Source organism: Chrysoperla carnea, chromosome 4 (genome assembly GCF_905475395.1).
Source record: "Chrysoperla carnea chromosome 4, inChrCarn1.1, whole genome shotgun sequence".
NCBI classification, from domain to species: Eukaryota; Metazoa; Arthropoda; class Insecta; order Neuroptera; family Chrysopidae; genus Chrysoperla; species Chrysoperla carnea.
Genome location: NC_058340.1, coordinates 11,503,099 through 11,519,303, shown reverse-complemented (window position 1 = coordinate 11,519,303; position 16,205 = coordinate 11,503,099). Strand labels below are relative to the sequence as shown.

Here is a 16,205-nt window from a genome sequence, read left to right as displayed (position 1 = left end):
TAAACTGCTGGAATTGTTTTTTTCTTTTCATTTTATTTTTAACTCAGTCGGGTTTTTTGATATTTTTTAAATAATTTTTTTATTCGACTGTTAAAGTCATTTGTTTTCGGTTGATTATTTTCGTGTAGTAAGTATCTATGAAATGTGTATTTTGTGATAAAATAGCAACATAAAAATTAATAAATATAATCATCATACTATCATTATCATAAACATTGACTACCTACCATTATATAAATTAATTAATAACTAAGTACTCATCATTTTTATAGTGAAGTGTACAAGTATAAAACATGAAATTGGTGATATTATCTCTATTTATAATAATTTCTATTTGTTGGTGTAAGTAAATTAAATCGATCGCATGTACTTCAGCAGTATTGCTGTAATTGTTGTAATGGCACTAATTTCTTTACTTTGTTTGCGCTCTTTTATTAGTGTTAGTATACTGGCCAGCATGATGACGTCACATTTTACAATACGAAATACTTAATACTTAATACTAAACTAGTAATAATAGAATAATGCAAACTTTAGATGCTAGATTATTTCATTTAGAACGCGCTTGATTACATCATCAAAATCGATTAATCCGGTAAATGCTGGTAAATTTGCTTTTTATACCATACACATATGATTTATATCAAGGTATACTAAGGTTAGTACCAAGTTTGTAACGCGAAAAAACATTGAAGCTTTGAAGAAAATTTTGCCACAGATGTTCATTAAATCGTCTAATTAGTCCATTTCCGGTTGTCTGTCCTAACTCAAAAGCGAAAAGATATATCAAGCTGAAATGTTTATAGCGTGCTCAGGACGTAAAAAGTGCGTAGGCCCTGGGTGCGTAGAACTCATCTTGTAAACCATTAGAGATAGAACAATAGTTTAAATGTAAAAAATGTTTTTTATAAAAAAACAAACAACTTTTGTTTGAAATATTTTTTTCTAAACATCACTGTTTACCCGTCAGATCTTAAATTAAGTTAGAAACATTTTATATTCGTAACACAGTTGTGTCTTTCTACTAGTATTTCTTTACCTACATGACGTAAAAAACGAATGATTGCGTAATCAACACTGTCTATAGTATTTCAACAATTAACTCAGTCAATTGTTTGTTTTCACTTATTTTTAATATTGTTATTTATTCAAATCGAAAGTAAAATTTTGATGATTTTATTTGATTCCGGTTTTTTTTTCGATTGATTCAAAATTGCAAAAACCAAATTATCAATAAAACCTCGTATAGAATCATTTGCTGCGTTATTTAAATTTTTCCACTATATGTTTTTTGTATTTGTCTTAATATTGTATTGTCATCCGATATACATCTGAAATTTCATCAGGAAACCCGAACAAACAAACAGACAAACAAAAAATGGAATTAAATATAAACTTATTAATTTTTGTGAATGTTAATTTTTTATAAATTCATTAAGAACTTTTTAGGCAAGAAAGGATTTGGTCCTGGAGAACAAGATTGGGATTATGTAGAAGTTAGAAAAGGTGCACATATGTTCTGGTGGTTATATTACACTACATCAAATGCAGAAACTCCAGAATCAAAACCGCTAATAATATGGTTGCAAGGAGGTCCAGGTGCATCTTCAACTGGAATTGGAAATTTTGAAGAATTAGGTCCACTGGATACTAATTTAAATCCAAGAAACCATACTTGGGTATGCGATTATACTAATATTATCAAAGCCAAACGTAAGGAATATTTTCTCAGCTTTGTCCGGGAAAGCTAAACTATATGAGCCTGGAATACCAGTCTAATAATAAAATTAATATAAGGCTTGATTGTTAGATGTAAATTAGACTTTTTATATCTCCATTCATAAGATGTGTTTGCTGGGAGCAAACCAAGACTTAATTTATATGACATTTTAATATCAAAATTTTTGTTTTAATTTAGTTGTGATCATGGCAAGAGCTGGCAATCTAAGACTAAATTTTTAACGTAAGCAAATGGTCGGGCAACGATTGACATATCTAGACATGGTTTATTTAATTAGTTGAGATTTCTACAAGGGTTGGCGAACAATTTTTGATTTTTTTTTCTTGGCCAATGCTTGATTTATTAAACTTAATACCAAGCCTTGGATATAGGCTGACAAATCAAAACTTTATGAATTAGATTTGATTTGGATTCGAATGCCTTAGATTTGGACTCGAATGAATACAAGCACTACCATAAAAAACTGTAAATAAATAATTTTTTTGCTTAGGTAAAAGATTACAATGTTGTATTTATTGATAATCCTGTTGGAACTGGATTCAGTTATGTTGAGTCAGATTCATTGCTTACAACCAACAATACACAAATAGCAAATGATTTGATAGAATGTTTACGATCAATCTATAAAAAATTACCGAAATTTGAGGGGACACCTTTGTATATTGCAGGTGAATCTTACGGTGGAAAAATGGCGATCGAATTTGCACAAATTTTAGATGAGGTATTTGCAAATAGCTATAAAGAAGAGTGTTATACTTACTGTAATATAATTTTTGTAGGAAATTAAACAAGGGAATATCAAATCAAATTTAAAAGGTGTAACGTTGATTGATTCTTGGATATCACCAATTGATTCGGTACTAACATGGGCACCATATTTATTACAAACTGTGAGTACAGATTATTTATTATAGTTTTCAGTTTTATATTACACTGGGTGCTCAAAAGGTCTCTACCAGATAAAGGACAACTCAAATTAAGTCTATTTAGCTAAATTTGAATCAATACCAATTTGCTGCGTTTGGGAGTTTGACGGTCCTAAAGTTGAAATTTTGAATTTTTTTTTATAACTAAACTTTTAGCGCAAAATGCTACTTTGCTAAAATTGGGTATTGACATTGACATTGGTTTTTAGGACAAAAAAGCTCACATAAAAATTAAGTTTATTATTAATTAACTGACGTAGACCATGGGACTTTAAGATTTCCATCTACCTACATTTCTACGCCTATGGATGTAAAGGATTGAAAATATTGAATTTGGATTCAGTAAGTTTTGTACTACAAAAATGGTACTCTTGCGAAGAATAGTTTAAGTTTATGATTCGAAATTTAAAATTTTTCTCATTGGAATCTGTTTCAATAAAGAACTTGAACTATGAAAAGTTTGAATATAGTTAAAAAAGTACGAAAAAGACCAAATATCTTTCTAATAGTTGAAATCCAGGTTTTTTCAAATCTTAATAATTCGACTAGAACCTGGACGCACTTCAGAATAAAGAGACAAATGATTTTGAGCTAGTACTTTTATATATGAACTTAGCTTGGTCTTTAAGGCAGGTGAGGCAGCTTATACTTGCTTGCTTAAATTTTGAAATTATTTTTTATAATTTACCTCCAAGCGAAAAATGCTTTTTTTCTAAAATTGGGTATATTGGTCTAGTTTTTAGGGACAAAAAAGCCCACATAAAAATTAAGATTAAAAATTAAGAACACTCGTTATTAAATTATTTTTCAAACGAAACAAAAAAATCCAAATTGGTTCATCCGTTTTGGCGCAACAATGTCGCAGACAGACACACATAGCGATCAAACTTATAACACCACTTTTTTTGGTTCGGGGGTTAAAAACCGATTTTGATAGAATTGAGACTATCTGTATACTTTCAAATTGTAAATAAGATTATCCTCTTTATTGTAAATAAGATTATCTTCAAAAGAACTTGATTCTTTTTTCAAGTACAATCCGCGGCTCATCCACTTCGCCGAGCATTACTTCCAATAAATACTCCACATAAATATAGTACAATTTTATTCTTTATATATATATATATATATATATTCTTTAAATTAATTGCCGATAATTTCTTTCGTATTTTGAATATTTTCGTAGATATTTCGTATAGACATGCGATCATTTGGAATAAATTGGAGTATCGTTAAATTTATATATACCAGTTTCAAGTCTAACCATAAGATTTTAAACAAATCCAATTTCATCAAATTTGGTCCAGTAGTTTTTCCGTGAAGCTTCAACAAACAGACATACCAACAGTTTCATAATATAGTACTCAACAATTTTTTATTAGATACAAATCACAATAAATATAGCTCGTTTTGTTATTGTTAGGGAATGATTGATATTGAAGGATATAATAGAATTGAGAAACAAGCTAGAAAATGTAAAGATCTTTTAGACGCTGGATTATATTCTGAAGCATCGAATCAATGGGAACTCACTGAAGACGAAATTGACGCAGTAACCAACAGCATAGATTTCTATAATATTCTTATAAAAATGGAAGTAGAAGAACAAGAACGAAATAAATCGAAATTGTTAGACACTCTTGGTAAGTACTTTTCAAAAGTACTAAATATCCAGATTGACAAAATTTGGACACAACGTCTATATTAGTAGTAATTTAGAAGTTATATTTTCCACCCCAAAATTCCATGATGACTTCTCAACGAATTTTTACGGGTTATACCATAGTTAATAAACGCCATAGCCAACTTGTCCTATACTGACAAGGTCCTATAAAAACCAACTCATTTTCATAACTGATAAGAGGTAGAAGAAAATTTAAAATTAAGAAGTTATTTTGTATAAAATAACAAACAACTTATGATAGAAATATTTTATCGTAAATATTATCAGCGGAAATCGAATGCAAAAATCTATCATAAGTACTTTTTTTTGTATTAGATATCCACGGAGGCTAATCAATTAAAAAATTATATTATCAACTATTTATCAACTAAATAATGTTTTCTATGAAAGTTGTTGGTAAAATGGTAACTTTATTATTTTAAGTTTTCCTCTATGTCTTTTCATTACCAAAAAATAGAATTCCGAACATACAATTTCATTTGAGTAATGACAAATTTCCTCGTTCGGCTTCTGCCAAATAAATAAGGTTTACGAAAAAATGTTCCCAGCTAAGCTTTTTTGGTTGTTTTATGAAGAATAACTTAAACTAGATAATTAAGTATTCAAATATCTTATTAGTTATGAGCATACTTCAATTTTTAAGCGAAACCTTAAATTTATCCTTGCAAATCAATCCGAGTACGATAACTTTTATCTGGATCTTTTTTTTCAAAAGTACTTCGCCGAAGAAATTTTCAACCAAATTGTTTGAAATGTATTCACTTAGTATGTACAATGGAAACTTTTTCGACCACTCTCATTCCATTTAACTCCTTTTGTGACTTATAAAAATAGAATAAATTCATCCACCATTCAAGGTATCACGAAATTTCAATAAAATCAGTTCTGCCCTTTGCTAATCAAATTACACGAAAACAAATTCCGTCCAATCAATCAAAACTTGTTTAACAAAATTGGGCTGAGGCATTTTCGTAGGATCAATAAATTAAAACACAGTTATGGCGACATTTCGGCCGCCAATGATTTTGGTTTACGAAAAAAATTGCGAAAGTTGTCTTTTTTTGAGTAATCGTGATCACGAAGAGACATACGGACGCAGACAGGCTCGCGGGCAGGTGGTAAGCCGAAATTGAATTAATTACGTGATTTGCTGAACACCAATACCTAAATTTTGTTCGTATCATCAACATTTCTAAGCATTACTAACTTGGATTAAAATGAGTATACCTTGAAATAAGTAATAGCTAGTATTATTATAGTTTTTAATTCTTGACAGTCAAACTATTTCATTATAGTAAATAATAGAAATATAATTACATTTACACACTTCAATCGTATTAATGCAATATATTTTCTTGCGTGCGTAAGCATTTTTTTTTCATTTCGAATGTTTATTAAAGAATCTCGACAGGCTGCAGTTAGTTTAGATTCTATAATGAATAATGACGTAAAAAAGGCATTAAATTTACCATCCAGTGCATTTTGGGATGAATCCGGTGGCCAGGTAATGGAAACTTTGAGTGAAGATTTTATGAAACCAGTCATTCATATTGGTAAGCATGAAAGTTATTCCAGCCCGTGTTCCATTATTCTTTTTTTATTAGTCGAGCAAATTGGCAGATAATTCGACGTTTTCTTCTTTTGGAATAAATTGCTCAATTTTATTTAAACTCAACCTCTTACAAATTGACAAAGGGCCGATTCTTAATATTTTGTCTAACGCCAAACATGGTTGGAGGAAAAAAATTACTAGAAAAAGTTTCTTATATTATATGTTTATACTCATATACCGATTTTCATGATAAATTCAAAATAACGAAATAATTAAAAATGCGAATTTTACCATGAAAATCTAAAATATATTCTAAGCAACTTTTGAAATTGTGCCTCATCACCCTGTATGGCACTAGACACTCTATGAATATTAGAGTGTCTTCAACTTAAACGCGGCACACCGTATAAAAACAAAAAAGTTGTTTTCGACAATAAATCCGGCAGATAAAAAATTTTTTAATACCAACAATGTTTTCGGTTGAATTTTTTCTATGAGAATTGCTAATTAGTTAGCTTAATCAAAAATTAATCCCACAAAAAATTTCCCGTACGGGGAAAACTTAACTATTCTTCAAAATATAAAAAAGATAACAATTAGGTCCAAAAGAAAAGAACTAGCTATGCGCCAAAGCTCGACTAATTAACTTAGGTGTATATCTAATGAAATTAAAATATTTTAACAGTTGAAGAAGTTTTGAACACAACATCAATTAAAGTGCAAGTTGTGAATGGACAATTAGATTTAATTGTTGATACACCAGGTACAGTATTATTTACACAAAATATATTCTTAAAATATTAAATTAATTTACAATAAATTTCAAAGGTACATATAAATGGATTATGGGAATGGATTTTAAGGATAAAACAAATTGGTTAAATGCGAAACGACAACCATTGTTAGTTAATAATTATATCGAAGGTTATGTTAAAAAATATAACGGATTTGAATTTTATTGGGTGAATCGTGCGGGCCATTTTGTGGCAGCTGATAATCCTTCAGCAATGGCTAAAATACTTGAAAATTTGACTTCAAAATAATGAAATAAATTATTTAAAAAATAAATGATTAAAATTTTTTATTTACCTTAATTCCCAAGCCAGTTTATAATCATTAATTGGCCAATCTAAATAAAATTAATGCTCAACAAACCAATGAAACAGACTAGTTGCAGACTTGTTTATAACTAAAAAGAGCATTCATGTGGGTAATAAAAATGTTAATAAAAAAGACTTTTTAAGGGACCAGCTTTTATTGTACTTCAGTTACAGTTCGCCAAGTCAAGTAATTTGCATAAAATTAACAAAGCTATAATGAAAACAAAGTCATGTACCTTTCTTTTTATGTTTTATTCAGCACAAAAACTGATTTACCACGGGAACTAAAATTAATGCTTTCCACTTTCCAAGTTACTTTTTTTAGGTACTGGCAACATACTCAAAAAGTTCCGCCAGTTACGGATATATATTTTTTTAAATATTGCAATTTTAATGCAAAATTATATATATATATATATATATATATATATATATATATATATATATATATATATATATATATATATATATATATATATATATAATACTAGACGCTAGACCCATTACAATATCATTTATAAAATGCGTACTGCATGTCCTGATTGTTTTTTCCCTTTATTTTAGTTTTAGTTTTCCTTGTACTTAAATTCCATATGAGTTATTTTATGGTGAAACTGATAAATAAATCAAAGAACATTGATTTTATTACCTAAGTATTTATTATAAATATCAAATTCAATAATTATAAAAAAAAATTAGATATTAATTTTATTGTCGCATGGGCGTCCGTGCAAATTTCTTCAGAAGGGCGCTTAAATAAAAATATTCAATTTCCAATAATAATAAAATGAAAATATATTTATATACAACTTCCATTAATATCCCCGGTGAGCAAGATTGTTTTTTAAATTATTACACAATAATTGATTTACCTGATTGGAGACTGGTTATAATAGAATTTAAAAAATTTTCCGACATGTGGAAACCTGTATTTACTTATATTTTTATAATGGATAAAAATTTTATCTATATATAGAATTTATATCAATTGATTTTAAGTGGCTAATTTAACTATTTCATTAAAATACACACAAAAAAATTAGTCAGTGTCAATATTTACAAATTATTTATTTACTTTTATTTAAGGATGTACAAGCACAAAGGTAATTTTAAATAAAGAGCTTGATTTTTTTTATAAGTTGACTAAGACTAAATCAATTCTGAAAATGTTTGGAAGGAAGTAAGCTGAAGTATGCGTATTTAACATTTTTTATAGTAAGACGGTAGATGGATGATCTGTTTACATAGATTTGTCCAAAACTAGTCGTTGGAAATGAAAAAAAAAATACTTAAATTAAAGTTAAAACCTTAATAAATTATTGAAAACAAAAAAAATTGTTGTGCCCGACTAATTAACGATCTATGAGCACGATAGTGGGTACACAAATTTAAAAAATATATATTTTTTTTTGTATTTTTGATGGTGAATTATGTTATAACTTGATAATATAAGACGAAATGTAAGACTAAAATTTTTCGAAATCAGGAGTAATTCTCAAAATATCGAAAATGAAAATTTTTGCTTAATACGGAATATTCATGAAATTTAAATTTGTTTCAAATATTTTTTTTCCATAAGTTTATTTAGTGGACATTTGAACTAAACCATTATTTTAGTAATTAATATATGTTTAATTACTTAAAAATAATTAATAAAAGTTCAGTGAGAGAAATTCAAATTTCTAAAACGGAAATTCAAATATTAAAACGGACGTCACGTCATAGAATGTGGCTTGTCAGATTTGTTGGCATACTGTATGGTATTTATTACTTATATTCTGTATGGTATTACCATGGATATATACTATAATTACTACATACGTGGGTATTACACCTGTATATACAGTACATTGAACTGTCACCAACTGACAGGACACATATTAATACGTCATCAACAGAGAACGCAAAAGGACTGCGTTCAAACTCTCTAAATTATTCTCTATTTTAAATATTTTTTTACACTTTATTACAGCATTTTATTTATATTTTTGTTATGTTATAACAGTGTAAACAATGGATCAAAAATATATAAAAATACAGCCTTTATTTAGCTTTCGATATTTCGAAAATCACACACATGTGTGTATGCCATTGCCAGATAAATATAATTGAGTTAGATTAATCAGGGAGTATTTTGGTGGACTGATCAGACAAGACTGCAGTCTTGTGCATACTTACGTTTTAGAGTAACATTAACATGCACATGCTCGAGAGCATTTTGACAGATTTCATTAGGCTCTCTCTAAATAGTTTTTGGGATTTGTCTCTTACAATACTAAAAATATTGCAAAGGCAACTTCAAATTAACTCAACTCCCACACTACCTAATAAATTTAAGAAAGAATTTTACCTTAAAGAAAGAATTGCTAAATTTTGCCAGTGAATAATTTTTTTCTTATTCTTTAAACGAAATATGCATTTACCACTTAAAATCAATCTATTGATATGAATTTTCTTATCATTCAATATAATAACAATTATTAAAAGTTTTTATTTCTTGAGAAAGTTAACTGCAGAGTTTTAAATATGAAGTTACTCATATTATTTTTATTTATTATTTCCTTTTGTTGGTGTAAGTAAAATATATTCTTTTTTTAAGATATATTCTTCTTTTTAAGATTCAAATGTGCGAATAAAACTTTTTAGGCAAAGTTGGATTTGGACCTGGTGAACAAGAATGGGATTTCGTTCAGGTTAGACCAGGAGCATACATGTTCTGGTGGTTATATTACACCACTGGAAATATTGAAGATCCCCAAAAAGAACCGCTAATAATATGGTTACAAGGAGGTCCTGGTTCATCGTCAACGGGGTATGGAAACTTTCAAGAATTGGGACCATTAGATTTAAGTTTAAATGCCAGAAATCATACTTGGGTAAAATAACATATTTTGGTTCCCTAGTAAAAAGTCTGATTAATTTGTCATTTTCTATTCAAATGAAATCAATCAATAAGGCAGAAGTTAATCAAAATTAATGGGAATATCAGATAGAAAATTTTAATTTCGTATTCATTCTGATTTAAAGTAGTTGAGTCCCATTTATACTTATTCTAAATTATGAATGGGTTTGAATAGGATTGAATCGGAAACGCAGTTTCCAATTCATATCGATTTCTGTTTCATTTAAATAAGAAATGAAGGGGACCTTTTTACTAGGGGAGGTACCATATAATTAATTTATAAATTAAATATTAGAAATATATACACTTATTGTAGGTAAAGGATTACAATGTGATCTTTATTGACAACCCAGTTGGGACTGGATTCAGTTATACAAATTCAAATGCACAACTTGCTACAAACAATACACAAGTAGCCAAAGATTTGCTGGAATGTATAAGATCTTTTTACAAAAAAATTCCTATATTTGAAAACACACCTCTCTACATAGCATCTGAATCGTATGGTGGGAAAATGGGTATCGAATTCGCATTACTTTTGTACAAGGTAAATTAAACAAAATTCTCGAAATGCAATCTCTATTTGCATAAAATTATTAAAATGTATTTTTATTTTTTCATAGTTTAATTAATGCCAATGCAATTGCAAAAAATTGTTCATATAATGACATGGCCTACTTGTTTTTTAAGAAGCCTGACCTATCTAGTCGCAAATATTTTAAAATTAAATATATGTGAATTAAAATCCTAGACATTAATTTTCCGACAAAAGATAAAAATTCTGTGCAAAATTTAGTGTATTTCCTGGGTTAAAAATTGTTTTGGTGGAAACTATTTAACCAGCAAATATCGAATACTTCAAATTAGGTTCCGGAAATTGAAACTTAGAGAAAAAATTGTTCAAACAAAAGCTTGCTTTTTTCGACAAAGAATAAAACTGTGTAAAATAATATATACTGCCTTCTTAAAAACAGAGTAGACCTTTTTTGACCTTGAAAATACCCGGATATAAAGAAAATACTAGATACTAAATATTAAAATAAAATCGTTTTAAGATTTTTTATGAAAATGAATCGAAAATCATCAAAACTAATTGAAAGATATTTTGTGATTAATTTTCATTCAAATTTTAGAATGGTTTTCAATGAGAATGTATTTTAACACTATATAATCGCCGCTGAATTCCCATTTTCTTTTCCCAACTATGCATTGTTTCAGTAGAGATAAAATTTTCCTCAAAAGATTGTTATATTTTTTTAGGAAATTCAACAAGGAAAAATCAAATCAAATTTTAAAGGAATAAGCCTGATTGATTCATGGATTTCGCCAGTTGATTCGGTACTTACTTGGGCACCGTTTTTATTAGGAGCTGTAAGTAATAATATTTTAATCAAATTATTTTTTAAATAATTCATAATAAACATTTTCTTATTTAAATAACAGATCACGTGATAATACCGTGTTACTATTTATTTCCGAAATATTAAAAATTCTTATCAGTTGAAAACAATTATGAAATTTAAAAACATTTCACTTAAAAATCTTAAAGCAATATAGGTGTAAAATCATAATACCTACTCTTAACTTTATGGGTACATGATGGTCTGAAGCCTATTTGTGAGAAAAATATATTCAAATACTAATCAACCCTATGCTATCAGGGGCGTTTTGACGTTTCAAGATCTCAGGGTTGCTCATTAACCTCACACACTGTGTGACATGTATGTATGTGTGGCTATCTAAGAGTGGAAACGATTGCGTATAATCAACACTATCTAAACATGGTATTTCAACAGTTATCTCAGTCAATTGTTTGTTTTACTTGTTTTTTTTCTTACATCTTTACTCTCGTTTTGAGAGAAGTTCTCAAAATTTCTAAAGTACTTGAAAAAAATATGTTTTTAAAAACTGTAGATAGGTTGAAAAAATCTAAAAAATTCATAATTCGAAAATTGATAAAATTATGTGAAGATAGACAAAGTTTCAACCACATATGCCATTTGAAAAATAAAAGTTATTTATGTTTTAAATCTGACTAAAATATAAACATACTATGTTATATGTATAGGAAATCAGTAAATTGAAAAAAAAAATTATAATAATAATAACTAAGTAGCTTTCGAAGTCCTTAAAATCATGAAAAATTTTTAGTGTGAATGAAACACTCTCAGAGTGTCGAAATTGTTACATTTCTAATAATTTAATTATTTTAGGGATTAATTAATGACGATGGCTTTAAAAAGATTGATAAAGAAGCACAAAAATGTGCAAAATTCGTCGACGAAGCTTTGTACTCTGAAGCGACGGAACAGTGGTTACTTACTGAAAAAGAAATTGTCATAGTAACTAACAATATCGATTTATATAATATTATCACAAAAGTATCTGCATCTCCCACAAAGAGAAATTTTTGTTTTTTACGAGCTGATGGTAAGTTTGCTTTTACTTGCGAGGCCAACTAAATGAACAATAACTCAAATTAAGGAAATTTTTTAATCTGAGGTAACTATTAACATTAGGCTGTAGCTAACCGAAAAAAAACATAACACAATTAAAAGATCGATTATATTTTTTTTTTAATTTTATATATTTTTTTAATTATTTTTATTATTATTTTTATTATTTTAATTCCCCAAAAATAACTAAATTATGGTCTTAATATTGACAATGCAAACAAAATTTTGGTATATATATTCATAAAATAACCTATAATTAATTCAACTCCGCTTGCGAAAAGAGATGTCAAGCTGAAATTTTTATAGCGTGCTCAAGACGTAAAAAATAAGTTTGAGTTCGTAAATGAGCAAGATTGGTCAATTGTGTTTCGGGTCCATAGGACCTGTCTTGTAAATCATTAAAGATATAACAAAAGTTTAAATAATCAACTTTTGTTTGAAACATTTTTTCGTAAACATAATAGTTTGCACGTGAGGGCGCAAATTACTATAAACATTTAATCTATTTTTTCTCCAAACTATAAAAGATAGGGAGTTATAAATTTGCAGGTAGCTTTCACTAGTGGTCTTGTGAAACAAAAAATTCTACAAAATACTTAACCAAATTAATGACCTCCATAATTGTGCTGGTTTTTAAACTCTTCTAATTTAAAAAAAAAAAACAAAAAAATCAATCAATCAACCACTGACATTCATCACGTTCTATACAGAATATTTCAACAATTAACTCAGTCAATTGTTTATTTTCACTTGTTTTTAATTGCTTTTCTTTCTTATATAAATTATAATCTTTAACTGAAGAATCAGACAAATTAAATTCACTAATGAACAACGATGTAAAAAAAGCATTAAACTTAACATCCAACGTAACATGGTCGGAAGATTCAGACGCAGTATTTGATGCATTAAACGAGGACTTTATGAAACCAGTCGTTCAAATTGGTAAGTGGTTGTATAATTCATAAAACTTAATAAATTAAGTTTAAATTAAAAATAAAACTTAAATTTTTCAACAGTTGAAGAAGTACTGAATACCACCTCAATAAGAGTACAAGTTGTCTCTGGAGTGTTGGATTTAATTGTTGATACACCAGGTAAGGAATGACAACCTCAAACCCGAAGTTGGCCGTTTCATATTGATAAAAAGTAAAAATACTTTCAAACGAGTTCCTAACGATTGGAACAAGTACAGCTAAATATCTGTATCTACAATAGAATGGGATTGAATTTAAAATATGAATTCATTAATACAAAATCACTGAAGTTAAATAAACAAAATCATTACTTCTATGAAAGAGATTAATTCTAGTTTAAAGTCATGCATTTTATTGATGAAAAATAAAATTGTACTTAATGTTAATTCAATGAAACAATCAATGTTAAATATGACTAAAAAAATTAATAAATAGGCAACTTGAGTGACGTAAATGTAAGTGTTTGTCAAATAATCGAAAAATTATTATACATATATAACAACTAACTTATTCGTAATACAAGTTGCCTATTTGCTAATTTTATTCGCCAAAACTCATAACAATGTTGCAATATTTGAACAATTTATCAATTTAAGAACTGGTTTTTTTAATGTGCAAAAATTCCATGAGTTAAATATCTCATTTCGAAATAAAAACTTTAACAAGCTCGAATGAAAAATAATACTTTTTTGACTTGTGACATGCGTATTGCAAAAGTCTGCAATATGTTTCTAAATAAATTACAATTTCTTTTTTTTTATTTCTTTAGGCACTTATCAATGGGTTAAGGATATGCATTTTAAGGACAAGGAAATTTTTTTTAACGCAACACGATATCCAGTAACTGTTAATAACTACATAGAAGCTTATTATATGAGATACAACACTTTTTCTCTTTATTGGGTGTTACGGTCTGGTCATATGGTTCCAGCAGACAATCCCAATGCAATGGCTAAAATACTTGAAAATTTAACATTCTTCATAGATTAAATTTGCTGTAAAGTATTTTTAAAGGCGTCTAATATATCTCTGTGTGAACAATTTTAATACGCAATTTCTTATTATCCATCCTATCCAATACGGTCTTTTATAGTATACTTAATGTCACAAAAAATGGTCGTTTTACATATAATATTATATGTAAAACGAGCATTTTTTGTGACATTAAGTATACAATGGCTTAGGGTGGTTTGCTTCGTGCTTGGTGTACCCTTTTCCTTTTCCTTATTATTTTTTTTTTATCCACTTATTCCGAATCTTGAAAAAGGAATGTTCAAAAGCGGTAGCATCAATTATTTATATCAAATTTTTATAAACAAATGAAATTTTGGGAAAATAATGATTGATAGTCCAATTACGAACCAGAATTTAAAAATTAGAAAAAATCTCCATTTGTCCAAAGTTAATGCAAAACAAAGGCTATGGCGTACAAAATGTAGCTACGTTACATGAAAAACTTTGAAGTTAATCTAACTCGAGGTTCGTAAATTTTCGGCAGCATTTAATTTTTCTGGTTTTATGAGCATTATTATGCCACCAATTATGACTTTTTATCCCAAACTCAAGACTGATTTTTCAAAATAAAATGTCGTTAGAATTGCGATTATAGTTCAGATAATTACATAGAATGGGTGATGTAAGAAAATAATCAATTTTGCGCCAATCATCTCTAAAGTCATAAAGACTAACAAAAATTTTATCCATCTTGCAAAGTTAGCCCTTTTCGCAGAAACTCTTGAGATATGTATTTATGATAAAAACGAGTAAGAAGATAATTTGTAGTACCATACCAGTGATTAACTTGACTCTTTAAAAATTTAAAAAATGATTAGTGTTTGGGTTGGAAATACAAACTCATGAAATTTGCAAATCGATTTGTGCATGCAAATTTGTGTAAATGCACTGAAATTTCATATAGAGTTTACATGTCTATCAAGAGGCAAGTATGCTTCGCATCTTTAACAATTCGTTATCAGAATAAAATTGTAAGAGGTAAACTTTTCAAGTTATAACAAGAAAAACTTCTTTTTAACTTGTTGTCTAAGATACCAAAACTAAGAAAATCCATTTTATAGGCTGAAACGTTTCTAGTCCACTAAGTTAGAAATTTGGAGCTATCCTCGTTTGCACACTGAAAATCTTCTAATGTTTAGTAAAGCCAAATATTTTTGAATGTAAAAAATTCCTGTAAGCCTGGTATTAGTCTGATAATTTCGAAATGCTTAAAAAATTTCATTATATTACCTGTATCAAACGGCCTTAATGTTAGTGTAATATATGACTCTTTTCTGTTTAAATAAATAAATAAATAAGTAAATATTAAGTTTTTTTTTTTTTTTTTAACTGGATACAAGTATTACTTTAGACAAAAGTTGATGACCTGCAACACTCAATGGAGTTGAATCTATACTAGAAGGAGTGGCTACTATTTTTGTTTTTTTAATTAACATATTTATTTTTTATTTGTAAACGTTTTTTGTCTTTAAAAAGATCCGTAGGTGTCTACAGGTTTCTCTTCCATTGTTTCTCTATTCTCTAGAAAGATATTTTTTTTTAAATAAAGAAAAGTAGTAGAACCTATGTATTTTCATTCAAATATTTTGGGTATATTTTCGATAATGTAGCTCAGTCTATAAAAGTCACAATACAAGCAGAATTTAAAGAAGAAATGGCTTCTCACCTATTCTGAAATAATTTAAATCTAAAAAACCCTCATTAAATGACCCAGAAAACAATAACATTACCAGATTCAACACATCTTTCGCAAAAACCAATGGTTTAAACATTTTAAACGAAGTAATGAATCCTGAATACCGAAGAAAATTGCTAATGCTATAGTCTATGATTAAGGTATGAAGGCCAAAGATGCG

At 28.1% G+C, this 16,205-nt stretch overlaps 1 protein-coding gene across 2 annotated transcripts; it reads left to right on the top strand.

Annotated features, from left to right (window-relative positions):
- Positions 1-219: 219 nt before the first annotated feature.
- Positions 220-14,349, top strand: LOC123297920 (retinoid-inducible serine carboxypeptidase-like). Of its 2 annotated transcripts, none has more exons than XM_044879750.1 (8): positions 220-342; positions 1,450-1,679; positions 2,232-2,462; positions 2,521-2,631; positions 4,091-4,310; positions 13,163-13,303; positions 13,378-13,455; positions 14,105-14,349. In XM_044879750.1, exons 1-8 carry the CDS (start codon positions 294-296, stop codon positions 14,323-14,325), a joined length of 1,281 nt encoding a protein of 426 aa, XP_044735685.1. In that variant the 5' UTR covers positions 220-293; the 3' UTR covers positions 14,326-14,349. The 2 variants fall into 2 exon arrangements, with proteins under 2 accessions (XP_044735685.1, XP_044735686.1); XM_044879751.1 differs by lacking the exons at positions 220-342; positions 1,450-1,679; positions 2,232-2,462; positions 2,521-2,631; positions 4,091-4,310 and adding exons at positions 9,523-9,575; positions 9,650-9,879; positions 10,222-10,452; positions 11,166-11,276; positions 12,119-12,335.
- Positions 14,350-16,205: the final 1,856 nt, after the last annotated feature.